The following is a 13,660-nucleotide window of genomic DNA, read 5'->3' as shown; positions in this document are numbered from 1 at the left end:
AGTGGAGGAGCTGAAATAAGCTCCGAATCATCTTCTTCAAATGAAGGCCAGCAGTATCACTACAGCGGAATAATAACGGGCTGATACTATTTTTATTATAATAATATATTTTAAAGGACAATAAAAATCGAAAACGGAGACAACTTCATTTTATTAAAGAGCTTAAACATTATGTTTAATGACTTACTTTTTCCAATTTACAATATTGCCTAAAATATGAATAATCGTATAATATAAATTATTAAACTTCATTCATACAATAATTCTGCTTAAAAAAGGTTTAATAGTATCGTAACACCACATTACATAGATTCGTACGTATTTAATAAATTAATTTATAAATATTTACATTGATTTAAAATTGATCTAATATGAACTAAAAAAATTGTGTTAATTTTTTAAAAGTCTGATAAATAAAACACGATAACGAATAAAATAATAATTAACATCAAATGAAAATAATAAAAGCAGCGATTGTAATGTCTTGTCTCGTTAAAATTAAAAAGTTACACACGAAAATTATAGATAATAGGTAATATTACCGTAAAATAAATTAAAAACATAAAAATGGATATTATATATATATTTAACGTAAATGGCTCTGAAATTAAGTAATTAGCGATCATCTGCCATACATAAATGTCTGTTATATTACGTTTAATATCATACTTAAAAAAATAAATAATCATGTTAATTATACACTTTATTACCGATATTAGTGAAACTATACGCCTTTTATAACAACTATGAACTATAATATCATTGCTATATTTACAAAGAAAATATATATTTAAAGTTAATTATGGCTATATCAAACTGAAGGAATTGCACTTATTAATTGAGATTTTTTTAATGTATCTTATATTAATAAAATCAGCTTTGAGGGATATAATCTAAGTCACTATGAAATTTTCTTATTAAAAAAAATTAAACTGATTTAGATAAAATTAAGTACTGGCACTATAGTATACCACAGTTTTTTTTAAATCATTTATCAATCACTTGTTCAGTCCTTTATCAGTCCACGTATCCGATCATAATATAACTGTCAGTCCTAGCCGCCATGTTAGGAAGATGGCGGCTGCTCTCTGTCACGCGTAACCGCGTGTTCATGCCGTCAATGCGGTTGTAAGGAGTTCAGTATATTCATGTTTATAGCGTGCTGGTGCGTGGGTGGCCCTCCTAAAAAGCTGAGTTGCGGTCTAGTCGCTGCAGCCATAGCAGCGAACAAAGGTGGGGCCCCACCTCCGCCAAATAGCGCGAATGATGGTGGAAGTAGAGGCCTTGCAGAGAGTCTAAGTTTCTCTATTTCTGCCTCTTGCAAACGCTTAGCTTTAGCCCGACGATTTTGAAACCAAATTTTAACCTGAAATATATACATAAAATTACAAATTAAATAATCAAGTACAATTTTCCAGCTTGGTGAACTAATTAAAAATATGCGGTCAATCTTATTTCAATAGCGGTAGCTTATTTTTCATACGTCAACAAATTGGATTAAAATACATTTGAGTCGAATATGGTGCGAACATTACACGCAATGGGCTTTGTATAATAATCAGGCAAATAGCTGAATTTATGGTGTGCCAAAACCAGAAACTTGACTTCGCGTACATGGTTACGAATTTGCAATTATTAGCATGTGGATGGTAATTCACAATGACGAAAATAGCTTTGCCCTTTACATAAATCTTGCTTATTACTAATTTCACCAGCGCAATGTATTGAGTTGTTAATGGATAACGGATATTTTATACCATTTACTATGTTTGGGTATTTGGTCTCAAGAATATTGAATGTCGTTTGTGTAATTGCTACATTATACATCTATGTATAATATAACTGCAGAGTTGAATTCAGGGTCAGACTAATTTTTTTTTAATGTTAGATCATTATGAGCAGTAGTTTGTTGTTAGGAAGTTTAAAATTTTATACTCCCGTACAACGTAATACACTTTTCTTAGCTTGTGAATCTCTTGTGCTTTATTGAGTATTTATCTCAGTGCCGAAACCAATTATGGACGAATTAATAATATCAATTACGTGTAACTTTAATGTCTATTGCGTGGCTATCTAGTAGACTCACTCACTCTCTCACTCTCACTCACTTAGAGAAAGATCGCTGTAGAGTTTATTTGATCATTGTTTGTGAGATTGAGGTCAAGATTTGATTGGATGTTCTATTTGATTTGATTTGATTGTTTTTTTCAAGAAACCCAGAAAACTGTGTTGGCAAATAGAAGCAAACTGCATGATAAAAATTAAGAAAGAAATAAAGGAAAAATAGCCATCATCCGTTAAGAAAGATGATTCTTTTGAACATGATAATGTTATAACTAACCTGTGTTTCCGTCAGTCGTAATGATGAAGAGAATTCCGCTCTTTCCGCAATACTTAAGTATTGTTTATCTCGAAACTTCTTTTCAAGAGCAAGGAGCTGTTGCGTGGTGAAGGGCGTACGGGGCTTCCTGTTCGGCTTGTGTTTGCGAAGTTGGCAGCGTACAACAGGAGGTCCACTCGGAGGACCAGCTAAGGACAAACAAATCTTTATTAGAATTATATACATATATCAATCAACCAATGTTTTGCTAAGATAGATACACTTCGAAAGTTCGCAGGTTTGTTCTTTATTAATAATAAATTTGTATAGATTATACGAGTTGTCCGAGTGTCAGCCTTGAGGCAGGTCTAGGAGATGAAGCTACGGTAGCATGCGAAAGCGATCCCGTGGCGCTCCTCGTTAAGACGGAAAGGGTACCACTGGTTTTTTAGTGGGTATTCCGATGTTCGGGGCGCACTCGGCGCCTTGGACACCGGCGAGTCCCACATACCCCCCCACTGTTCCCGTGGGGGAAACGCGTAATGCGTTTTTCCAGCGATAAAAAAAGGTCTAGGAGATGAATGTGAGAAATTTTTTATTGTGATTATAGAGTAATTAAGACTGATGTATTATCTGGTGTAGTAATTAATTTGTTCAGAACAATAATTTATTCGTTCTATTCGCTTGGCTTAATATACATTTTAATAACAACATACAAAATATAAAATAACATATAATTAAAAAATGCCTGTGTCTTATTCCACGAAATCAACTTCTGTGTCAAATTTTATTAAAATCCAATCAACCGTTCAAGTGTGATTGAAGGACAAATGTCCAAACAAACATGCTTTCACATTATAATATTACTAAAGTAAAAAATATATTAAAGTAATTATCAGATTTAAATTGAAATGACATACGATTAAATAAAAGATACTTGAAAAATCGCTAGAATTGTTATCGGGGGTTTTATAAGACATACAGAAATTAAAAGATTACTTGCGATAATAATCATAATTTAAAAAAATATTTATACGCCAGGGTTTTGTGCATAAAAATATATTGAATTTAATAATAATAAAGGGTTTCGAAATACCTTAAGTAGTTGAATGTGTTCGATAAAAATCGATCGTTCACATTAATTAAATTTTTTTTAGGTATCTTTTAAAGAATATGAAACGCAGTTTACTTTAAATTATGACAAAGTTAGTTATTAGAAAAATAATAACTTTGAAAGTAGAAAACTTAAAAAATATATATATTAATTAGTTTAAAAATGCGTCATTGAATAAATTATATGTCCTATTCTAAATGAATAACAAAATATTGTATAAATAATTAGAGACGACTCATATAAAAACACTTTTAGGCATAATTATATATTTTCTGATATTTTATTTATCAATATAACATTTTGGGTGACATATTATTCAACACAGCACTAAATAATAAAAAAACATATGATCCATTTTTTATTTCATTTGTTGTTCTCAATGGTTACTACTAGCCATTTGTCAGAATAATAAAAAAGTACTCACTTAATTTTTTGAATTTCCAATACATTTTACACTCGGGTTCTTTCTTCATTTTCTGTTGTTATTATTTGTTGAATTGCTTTAAATTGCCACGATTTTTTTTACTTTCTGATGCTTAAGAGCATTGGGAGTATTGATGTATGGTAACGACTTGAATAATCCTGCTGATTCAGTAAATACGTTGCTCTAATTCAATTAAAATTCAAGCTATTTATACAACATAGTATTAGGTCCTTACATATGAAATTAGCGTTTTGTCGTACTGACCATTTTGATCTGAAATATCTCCTCTTTGTTTAAGAATTCCAAATTCAAATTTATAAATTCATTTAGCTGGTACATTTGAGTTTTGAAAACAGTTATTCATTTGTTTTTTCCTCATTATTTTTTTCTTTGGCGTCGCTTATTACCGCATAATGGAAAACATGAAATATCGGTATATTTACGAGTATGAGTTTTACCGTGGCACCAGTGCTACAGAAACAGCTCGAAGGATGATGTGTACGGCGCCGGTGTCGCAAAAGAAACGTTACGTTTTTGGTTTCAACGTTTTCGTTCTGGAAATTTCGACGTTCAGAATAAAACATACAAAACGCCAATTTCATATGTAAGGACATAAGATGCCCTTGCCAATTGATTGTCAAAAATCTAACATAGTTTGAATCACTACAGACGTGATAAGAACTGGCGAAAGTTTTTTTTTTATTTCTCTGAGCAACAATTAATAGTAAGTAAAAGTAGATTGTTTCGTCACAGTGAGGTTGATTACGGTAAAATGTCATTGAAAATATATGGAGCGAACTCACAAAGAGCGTAGCTACTAAAAATGACGACGAAGACGTGACCGTCTAGAGTCTAGACTGATTTCGGCCAGGGCGGCAAACCTGATCGGAAACATCATGTCATATCAACTCTTATTTTCTCATTATATTAAATGTATGTATTTCATTATATTAAATAAAATGTAGGAACGCACATTTTTACTACTTTTGTTGGAAATCCTAATAAAAATAAATATATATATATTTATATGATAAATATATATATATATATATATATATATATATATATTTTGTGCCAATTAACGTTAACAATGCCGAATTCTAATATTTATAATTGAGTTTGAATTTGTTTTATAAAGTGCCATATTTTTTATTTGTAATGTACTATTTCCGTTCGTGTTTATAATTATGATAGTACAATGAAACTAAATATATAGAGGGCATTCATGTTTGTTTGCAAAGTTGCTAAAGTTATTTAACCAAACGTAACTTTATTAATTAATATTAATAATTATTGAAGATCGACTTTAAATAACTAAATAACATACTACTTGAATACCCAAGAAATAAAACAGTGAATATTCTATTAATTTAATATTTTTTATAGTTTACGTGATGCGTGGGACGTCTGTTAGTATTTTCTGTGACAAATGTTATATTCATATTAAGAACAGTTGTCCTTTAGTTAGTATTGTACTCAATTAGACTAATCTTTCGCACATTTATCATTTGTAAAGAATAATTATAGAATCTTGGGATTATATACTCACTAAAACGTTGTTAAAATGTACTAATTTCCATAACTCGTAAAGAGATTAACATTAATAATAATAATGTCCTCCATAACGATTATGGCCACGGCGGCCAATCTCAAGCGAGATTATCCAACTACGCAGGAGATATTATAGTGCACAAATGTGTGTGCAAAAACAGGTGCACTTTCTATTCCCTAACTCTCATAATCCGATGGGACGACAATCCGACACGACCGGAAAGAGTTCAGGCGTAGGACCAACGGCTTTACGTGCTTTCCGAGGCACCGGAGTGAACACACTTCCAACTTCCCGACTTCATTCTGCTACTGAGAATTTTCTGAAAGAAAAACCCAATAACTTTTTACTGGCCCAACCTGGGATTTGAACCTAGGACCTCCGAGTCTGTGGCCTTACTTATATCCACTAGACCAACGAGGCAGTTTCTCTCAATACAACCTCCCTAATGAAGGTACTTTTTTTTCTCAAAATATTTACTTAATTTAGGACTTAAAATTATATTATTTTATAAATTATTTTATTTTATAATTTTAATATACGAATTTTAAATTATGAATTATATATCAATCCATCCTCCAATCATCCAATATATATGTCCCATCGGATTATGAGAGTTAGGGAATAAAGAGTGCAGTACTACCTGTGTTTGCGCACACACTTGTGCACTATATCTCATGCGCAGTTGGCTGCGCAGCTCTCTTGAGATTGGCCGCCGTGGCCGAAATCGGTCTAGAGGGCATTATTTATGTATTGAGTATGCAGAGCGAAAGTGAGTTTGTTAGATTGTTAAGCATTTACTTCTCAATTATTCAACAAGGGTTTTTGCATAGATGTTATCAGTAGTACAGAAAAAGGAAAATGCTTAACAACTGGAAAATTAAGGGTCCCATATATAACACCGAGTTAAAAATAAAAACAAATAAGTTTTTTACAATATCAAATTATGTGCCGATTAAAAAATCTAAATATGATTGTAGTGGCTCTCATTAGAATATTTAACATAATCGTTGTGCCGTGTAATAGCGCTCAGGTCGTCCATTGTCCTGCTTCCGGTGGGCAAATGACCTATCAACTGGTTAATCGATCGATTTAAATTCAATTATAAGTGGTATATTAGAATACGTCGAGGTTAGGTTCGAAGATCATTCGTTTTGTTATTTTAGTGTTTGTTTGGTTAAACAGATTTTGACCGAATTATATGTAGGTATTTAATGTGATATTAAATAAATTATTTATTGTTCTTTTCATTAAAAATATCAAGAGATTTTTTTGAGGATTGATATCGACGTGAAACTTTTTTGATTGCGAAAATAATTTATCGTTTTAATAAGAATAGTTTTAGTAAAACGCTACAAGTTCTTAATTGAACGCTTAAGTTTTTTTTTCATAATTGATAGATAAGTCTAAGTGGCAATCGCCTAATTATATATAATTTTTTTTGTATTGTAATAATTCGTCGTTCCGTTACTCATGAGTACGGGTTTTGACGCTACAAATACATGTGGAGTTATTTATTTATTATATAGATTGGCGGATATATTAAAATATATAGTTTTATGCTTTTATCGTATTCATTTATCAGCCTTTAAATAAGCAAAACATTTGTTCAGCGATAGAATTTCACCCTAAAAAAATTAAGTACAAAGTGAAGGAATAATAGCACGTCTCCTTTAAAAGAAAGATTGTGGGACCAGTTAAAATAAAAAAAATATTTACATATTATAAATGAAAACTGCTTTGTTTCTATCCATTTTGAAAATCACCACTAAAGCAAAGTAGCTCTTTGAATGCATTCATTATAGCCGGTATCGATTATAATATGGATTATGCGGCTAACGCGTATTAATTATCATCATTTATGCGTTTCAGTGTCCGTTTATAAAACATTAATTTTATGTCTTATTGTTGCATACCGTAATTAAATCAATCGTATTAATAATATTTTGATTTCCTTTAGGGCTTTGTTTGCTATTCATGAATATCGGTCATCGATCCCCGCTTTATAATCGTATGCTTCATTAGCAAATTAATGCTGTAGGTTTACTTTGATTATTTCAAATGGGTTTCGCTAAGTATGTATTTTATATGTTCTTAGCGAAACTGGGCAAATGCTAACTCTCCTCTTAATCAACGGACGTGATAAAAAGAGAGGAGGTTTTCATTCGGTTTTTACGTTTGTTACCTCAGGATTTCGTTATTTATAAAGCTTTTTTATATGAAACCTGTATGCTTCCAGATTGGTCCAATTTTTTTATCAAAACCCAGTTCTGATTGTTCTGATGAATTGAATTGAAAAAACTCCTTGTTAATATTAAAGCCATATGTGAAAATTGGTATTTTATCAACAAATTAAGCAAAGCAAATAATAATAATTTATTTATTTAAGTAACAAGACTCATATACAAAATTACAAAAAATAAAATAAACACTACTATCTACTACTTATATAATTTACTGGTCCAGCCGAAACTTTACAACAGCGGTTTATAAATATACAGTCTAGTCTGTTAGCTACCATGATTAGAATTTTTTTTAAGCTGGCCCGGACCCATTGAACCAAGGATGCACACTTTTTTCGCATTAATGCGTAAAAACAGTCTATATTCAATTCAGCGAACATCCCTGAAGCACTACAGAAGCGAGGCAAACCCATCAGCAATCTAAAGGCATTATTTTACTGGACACGAAGAGCATTGTATGATTTTAATGAATAATTAGCCCACAAACTACAAGTATAAAAAGAGGTACAGTAAGCGCGGAATAATGTTTTTTTTACAGCCCTTGAAGCACGCCCAAATCTTTTGACAATCATGTTAGCTTTGCATCATTAGCATTATCATCCTTAAGATTGGTGGTTAGTATATGTCCAAGGTATTTAAATTGGAAAACTTGAGTCAAGCTCAGATTATTAATTTTTACCGAAGGTATTATTTTTGGACATTTATTACCACTTTCAAATATCATTATCATGCTTTTTTTACATTATATATAAGTCCATGTGTTTTGCCATAGCCTTCACAAGTTGCTAATAGTTTTCTTAGACCACAAATTGATGCGCTAAGCAAAACCATATCATCAGCGTAACTGATATTATTGACGTTAACTCCATCAATATGGCAACCAACATGCTGGTTACTGAGTATATCAATGAGCTCGTTAATATAAAGATTGAAGAGCGTAGGTGAGCTTAGCCCTCCTTGCCTTACCCCACATTCCAAACTATATGATCGAGATAGCGCTCCATCCCATTTGACATTGTTAATTTGATTGCTATACCAATGTTTTAAAATTCTAGTAACCTCTGGTGGTATTTGTGTTTGTTCCAGCTTTGTCCAAAGAATATCATAGGCAACCAAATCAAATGCTTTCGACAGATCGAGAAAACATGCATAAATAGGTGTTTTACGGTCCGTATAGTATTTTACAGTTTGCTTTATACTTAATATTGCAGTTTCAGTCGAGAGACCAGATTGAAAACCAAACTGATTATCATGTGGCATAACATATTTATTAATTTGATTGTTGAGTACTGTCAAAAACTTTGGAAATTATCGTAGCTAGTGATATAGGCCTATAATTATTCTTATCTGAACTATCACCCGTTTTATTTTTTATAATAGGTATCACTATTGTTTTTATCATATTACTTGGCAAATATGAATGATATAGACAAAAGGAAAATAACATTGCTTCAGAAAGTATAATTTGGTGAAGTAGAACTTATGAAGGAGGCGACTGCGCCTGCTGACTTAAATTTTGTATTTTTATTATAAAAAATATTGGATTAGTTCTTGGTTCAATATTTTCAAATAACTATAAATACTTGGCTGGTATAGGTCTAGTCATAAGAATATGTGAATTTTACCCGAATTCGAATTATCGATATTATATCGAATTTAACTTAAGCTTAAACAAGCTTCTCTGTTATATTATTATTCATGTGCTTAATCTGTGTGAAGGAAAATATCCTGAAAATTGGAGCAGAGCAAGCCATTCAAGCTAAACAATCTCGTCAAAAGTGGAGTAGACTTCAGCCCAGCTGTGAGACATTTATAGATTAAGTTTGCTATACTTACTATATATTTAAACATAAATACATCGGTCTGACTTTGCAAGTAATATTCTAATAAACAAGAGTTGCTCACAATAAATATCGCGAGTTTTTGTACAATATTTACATCGTGCAAAGTTGAAGATGAAGTTTCTATATCTATAGTAAATATTAACGGCCTGTTTCCTATGTATAAATCAATTCATGAAGTAAAATATGGCGCTTCGAACCCATCCCGATACAAGCATTTTGTAGTCAATATTCTGTATAGAGATCCGACCTTGCGTTGAATCTATACAATGCTCAACAGAATATTCCAATAAAGCAAAGAATAAAAGCTTATCGTCCAAGAGTGATAAAATACAAACTATTTCAATAGCCCCCACATCTAGATTCTAGACATATCAATGCGCTACCGTACGCTAATGAAGATATAATATCCATTTCTAAACGTATTTATTTTCCCGCGCTCCCCGCCATTTTGTAGCAATGACAGACGCGTAATGGCGGCCAATTATGCTTGTTTGGGGTAGGTACTTAATAGGATTTAGTTGTCAATGTCGTGATTTAATTGGATTATTGTAATTCCTTTCTCTTCAATATGCTATACACAGGTTTTATGTCGTTATTAAAGAGAAAATACTTTTGAACGGAATATTTGAAATATTTTTGACGATTTATAATATGAATATTATATATAAATGAAAATAATATAATATATATTTTAATAAATAATATAATATATTATTTGTAGAATTTATTGATAAAACCTTATCTTTTTAACTAAGTCGTCGTATAGAGAATAGAACACTTCGATTGTAACTAAAGATTCCAGGTCCAAGTCCGGAGGAACAGAGCTGACTTCACGTGTGTTTAATATCTGTTTATGAGGATAATTGATATCGTGCTCGGCGTTGAAGAAAAACATCGTGTCAGATACAATCTGTATCATGTATACCAACTCGAACTTGAACAGCCACGTGGAAATTAACGAACCATAACTTCTCGTTAAGCAAAGAAGAGTCAATGCATATCAGTGGGAGAGTTACAGGCTGATACTTATGTTACTTTTTTATGGTTATGAGATTGGCGTCAATTTCGTTATACGAGTTGCTCATTTTTCATATTTATAGGTATTGAAGCTCAAATCAATGCGAGTCGATTAGATCTAGTCAATTAACTGCTTAACTTGGTTTTCACTTTAAAAAGTTTCAAATTTGTAAAAAAAAAAAGAGTGACCTGGAGTCAGTCGTCTGCCCCTGAGTTCGCGGTGCTGATTTCAAAAACATTTTAAAAAAGAAGAAAAACGAGAAGATTTTTGACAACAGTCACCTACTCATTTTTGTTATCTTTTCGTAACGAATTCGAAGCACTCGCAAACCGACGCAAACTTAGACTTTGTTTATTACCACTGTAACTAAAATGGTTTGGAAATTCGAATGGCATCGATCGCAATCATTGAATCGCAAATCATATATACATTTTATTCGCAAACTCCCTAGCCATTATCTACATCGATGCGTGACCGTCACGCAATATGTCGATTTTAAAAACGCAATGGAAGTAAATAATTATTGGTAAAACCTTTTATATATTATGGGTATATAAAAACATATTAACAGTAAAACGTGTAGAATTTTCATCCGTTACATGCAGGTTTTCTTACGATGTATCCCTTCACCACCGAGCATGAGATGAAATATAAAAATAAAATAAAGCGCATTGAAATTAAGAGGAAGAGAATGCTTGTTATTGTTGTGTTCCGGTTTGAAGGGTGAGTGAGCCAGTGTAATTACAGGCACACGGGACATAACATCTTAATTCCCAAGGTTTGTGAATCATTGGCGATGTAAGCAATGGTTAACATTTCTTACAATGCCAATGTCTATGGGCGTTGGTGACCACTTACCATGAGGTGGTCCATATCCTCGTCCGCCTTCCTATTTCATAAAAAAATCCTTCTTATTAGTATTTATAAAATATAATAGGTTAAAGATATTCCACAAAGAGGTCCCTCTAATGTGGACTAGATATATAATTTTTCGAAAAATCTTCTAAAACTTACAGATATTAATCATATGGTTTTTCTTTTATCGGAGTGAGATGAAATACTTGAATAAATAATGTTAACACGAACTTATCAAAAAAAAAAAAACAACACGTATCTCGCAAATGAAATATAGCCTAATTATACTTTTAAAAGGACGAGATAGTACAGCTCGAAGGTCCGATAAAATCGATCTAAAAAGAAAATGGTTCATAAACAAAATAGTTATACGCCAAAAAATATATATACAAATAAATTTAAAAACTCCAGAAGAGGTCACCGTGTTGTAGCGATTCAATGGTGAAATTGAACCGATCCCTTAATCGTAATTATATCGTGTAACTCGTAATCAATTATTATCATTAAACGTTCAACGAACATGAGAGGAAGCGTAGTAAATAAGAAAACGTGATCGACTGCCATTTTCCGGTAAGTAACTTTTGCAATCATTGATACTTGTTTATTTATATCCTGCCCTTAACAGCTCGCTAGCAAATAACTGAGTTGCGACTACATATATTTTTTAATGTCTTCTGTTTATCACAATGTACTGAGTATTTTTTTTATAGACTAGGAAAGCAGACGACCATATGGGCCACCTGATGGTAAGTGGTCACCAACGTCCATAGACATTGGCAGTGTAAGAAATGTTAACCATCGCTTACAACACCAATGCGCCACCAACCTTGGGAACTAAAATGTTATGTCCCTAGTGCCTGTAATTACACTGGCTCACTCACCCTTCAAACCGGAACACAGCAATACCAAGTACTCCTGTTTTGCGGTAGAATATCTGATGAGTGGGTGGTACCTACACAGACGAGCATGCACAAACCATCATTCATGTTTTTATAGTTAATTTCTAGTGTATTTGACTCATAGTTATCTGATTGTAAGCAATTGTTACGGGTTCAAACCCGGCAAACAGAAACCAGCGAACAGTGGCGATGGAGTTGTCCTGGTTTATTTATTATCATCGTGAGGAATAGAGAATAGAGGAGGGCAGTTGAGCATTGCGGAATAAGCGCCAAACCTTTTTCCTTGAATGCAAATGAAGTCATTGCCTAGCTGTGGTTATTAGAGTTCTTCTTAAACGAGACAAAGATCGATTTGACAAAAAACTATCCTTATTTCAAAATTGTCTTCGAAAATTAGTTTTAAAAATATTTCGCTTGAGGACATCAAGTAGAGTAGAAGAAGTTTTTAAATATTTAGCCCTTGATTCTGAATGTCTTTTAAATTAATTATTGTATGTAAGAATAACGAACAGACAGATTACAGATGTACTTGGGTGTAGAGTGACCATACTCCAGAAATCTGAAGCCTTGTCTAAGATATTTATAATATAATAAAAACAGAACTAAAACATAATTATTAATAAATCAAATTTGCATAATCTTTCCAGGGTGAATGGCAAATCAAGCTTTCCGTTATTGCATAACAATGTAAAATCTGTCCGTGTGTATATGTGGTCACACAAGCAAAAAGAGCCAGTGAAGACTAGGCATGCGTACATAGAAACAAGTTTCATGGAAATGTACACTTTAAGCGTGAATCGCTTTCTTGTTGTTAGACGAATTATCTCCTGTCAATCAATGCGGCTGCACCAGCTTTCTGTTACAGCCACCGTGACAGTTGACATCGTACACACTTGACCCTCGTTATCTTGCATAATCTGTTAACAATTACCATATTATAAATACACGATTTCTAATATATTTATAATATCAATTTACTCTTAATTTAAAGGTAGTTGATTGCCTTATTGGTCTAGCGACTTGCTTTTAAGGATTGCATGAAGTCCTGGATTCAAATCCCGAATGGGGTTAGTCAAAAATATTGTGGTATTTTACCACTTTTACTAGCTCCTATTTATCCGTTATATAAAAGTACGTATAATTTAATAGCTTTAACTCTAACAAGGCGATTAGCATCTAACCTTTAAAACGAGGGTTAAATCGATAACAATTTATTTACTCTAGTTATAAGAGTTCAACCCCTCGTTTCACCATAAATGACTGTATGAATTGTACAAATTAACCATTATAATTAATTTTGTATTAAACCGAGATACGACAAGGCTGAGTGGGTTGAGAATGCAATTAAATACCAGTACAACATACATACGGATAGTTGCGCAAAAAAATATGTA

At 32.3% G+C, this 13,660-nt stretch overlaps 1 protein-coding gene across 1 annotated transcript in view; it reads right to left on the bottom strand.

The window, feature by feature from the left end:
* Positions 1–477: 477 nt before the first annotated feature.
* The window catches only part of LOC126778258 (muscle segmentation homeobox-like), a 48,154-nt gene continuing 34,971 nt past the window's right edge, over positions 478–13,660 (bottom strand). Inside the window, exons 2-3 of the mRNA XM_050501747.1 lie at positions 2,342–2,529; positions 478–1,366 (exon numbers count right to left, since the gene is read on the bottom strand). Of these exons, the coding sequence (XP_050357704.1) occupies positions 1,118–1,366; positions 2,342–2,529 (437 nt within the window). The 3' untranslated portion in view covers positions 478–1,117. The remainder of the gene's footprint in view (positions 1,367–2,341; positions 2,530–13,660) is intronic.

This window comes from Nymphalis io, chromosome 25 (genome assembly GCF_905147045.1).
Source record: "Nymphalis io chromosome 25, ilAglIoxx1.1, whole genome shotgun sequence".
Taxonomy (NCBI): Eukaryota; Metazoa; Arthropoda; class Insecta; order Lepidoptera; family Nymphalidae; genus Nymphalis; species Nymphalis io.
Note: the sequence above shows the minus strand (reverse complement) of the source record. Positions and strands in the feature narration are given on the sequence as shown.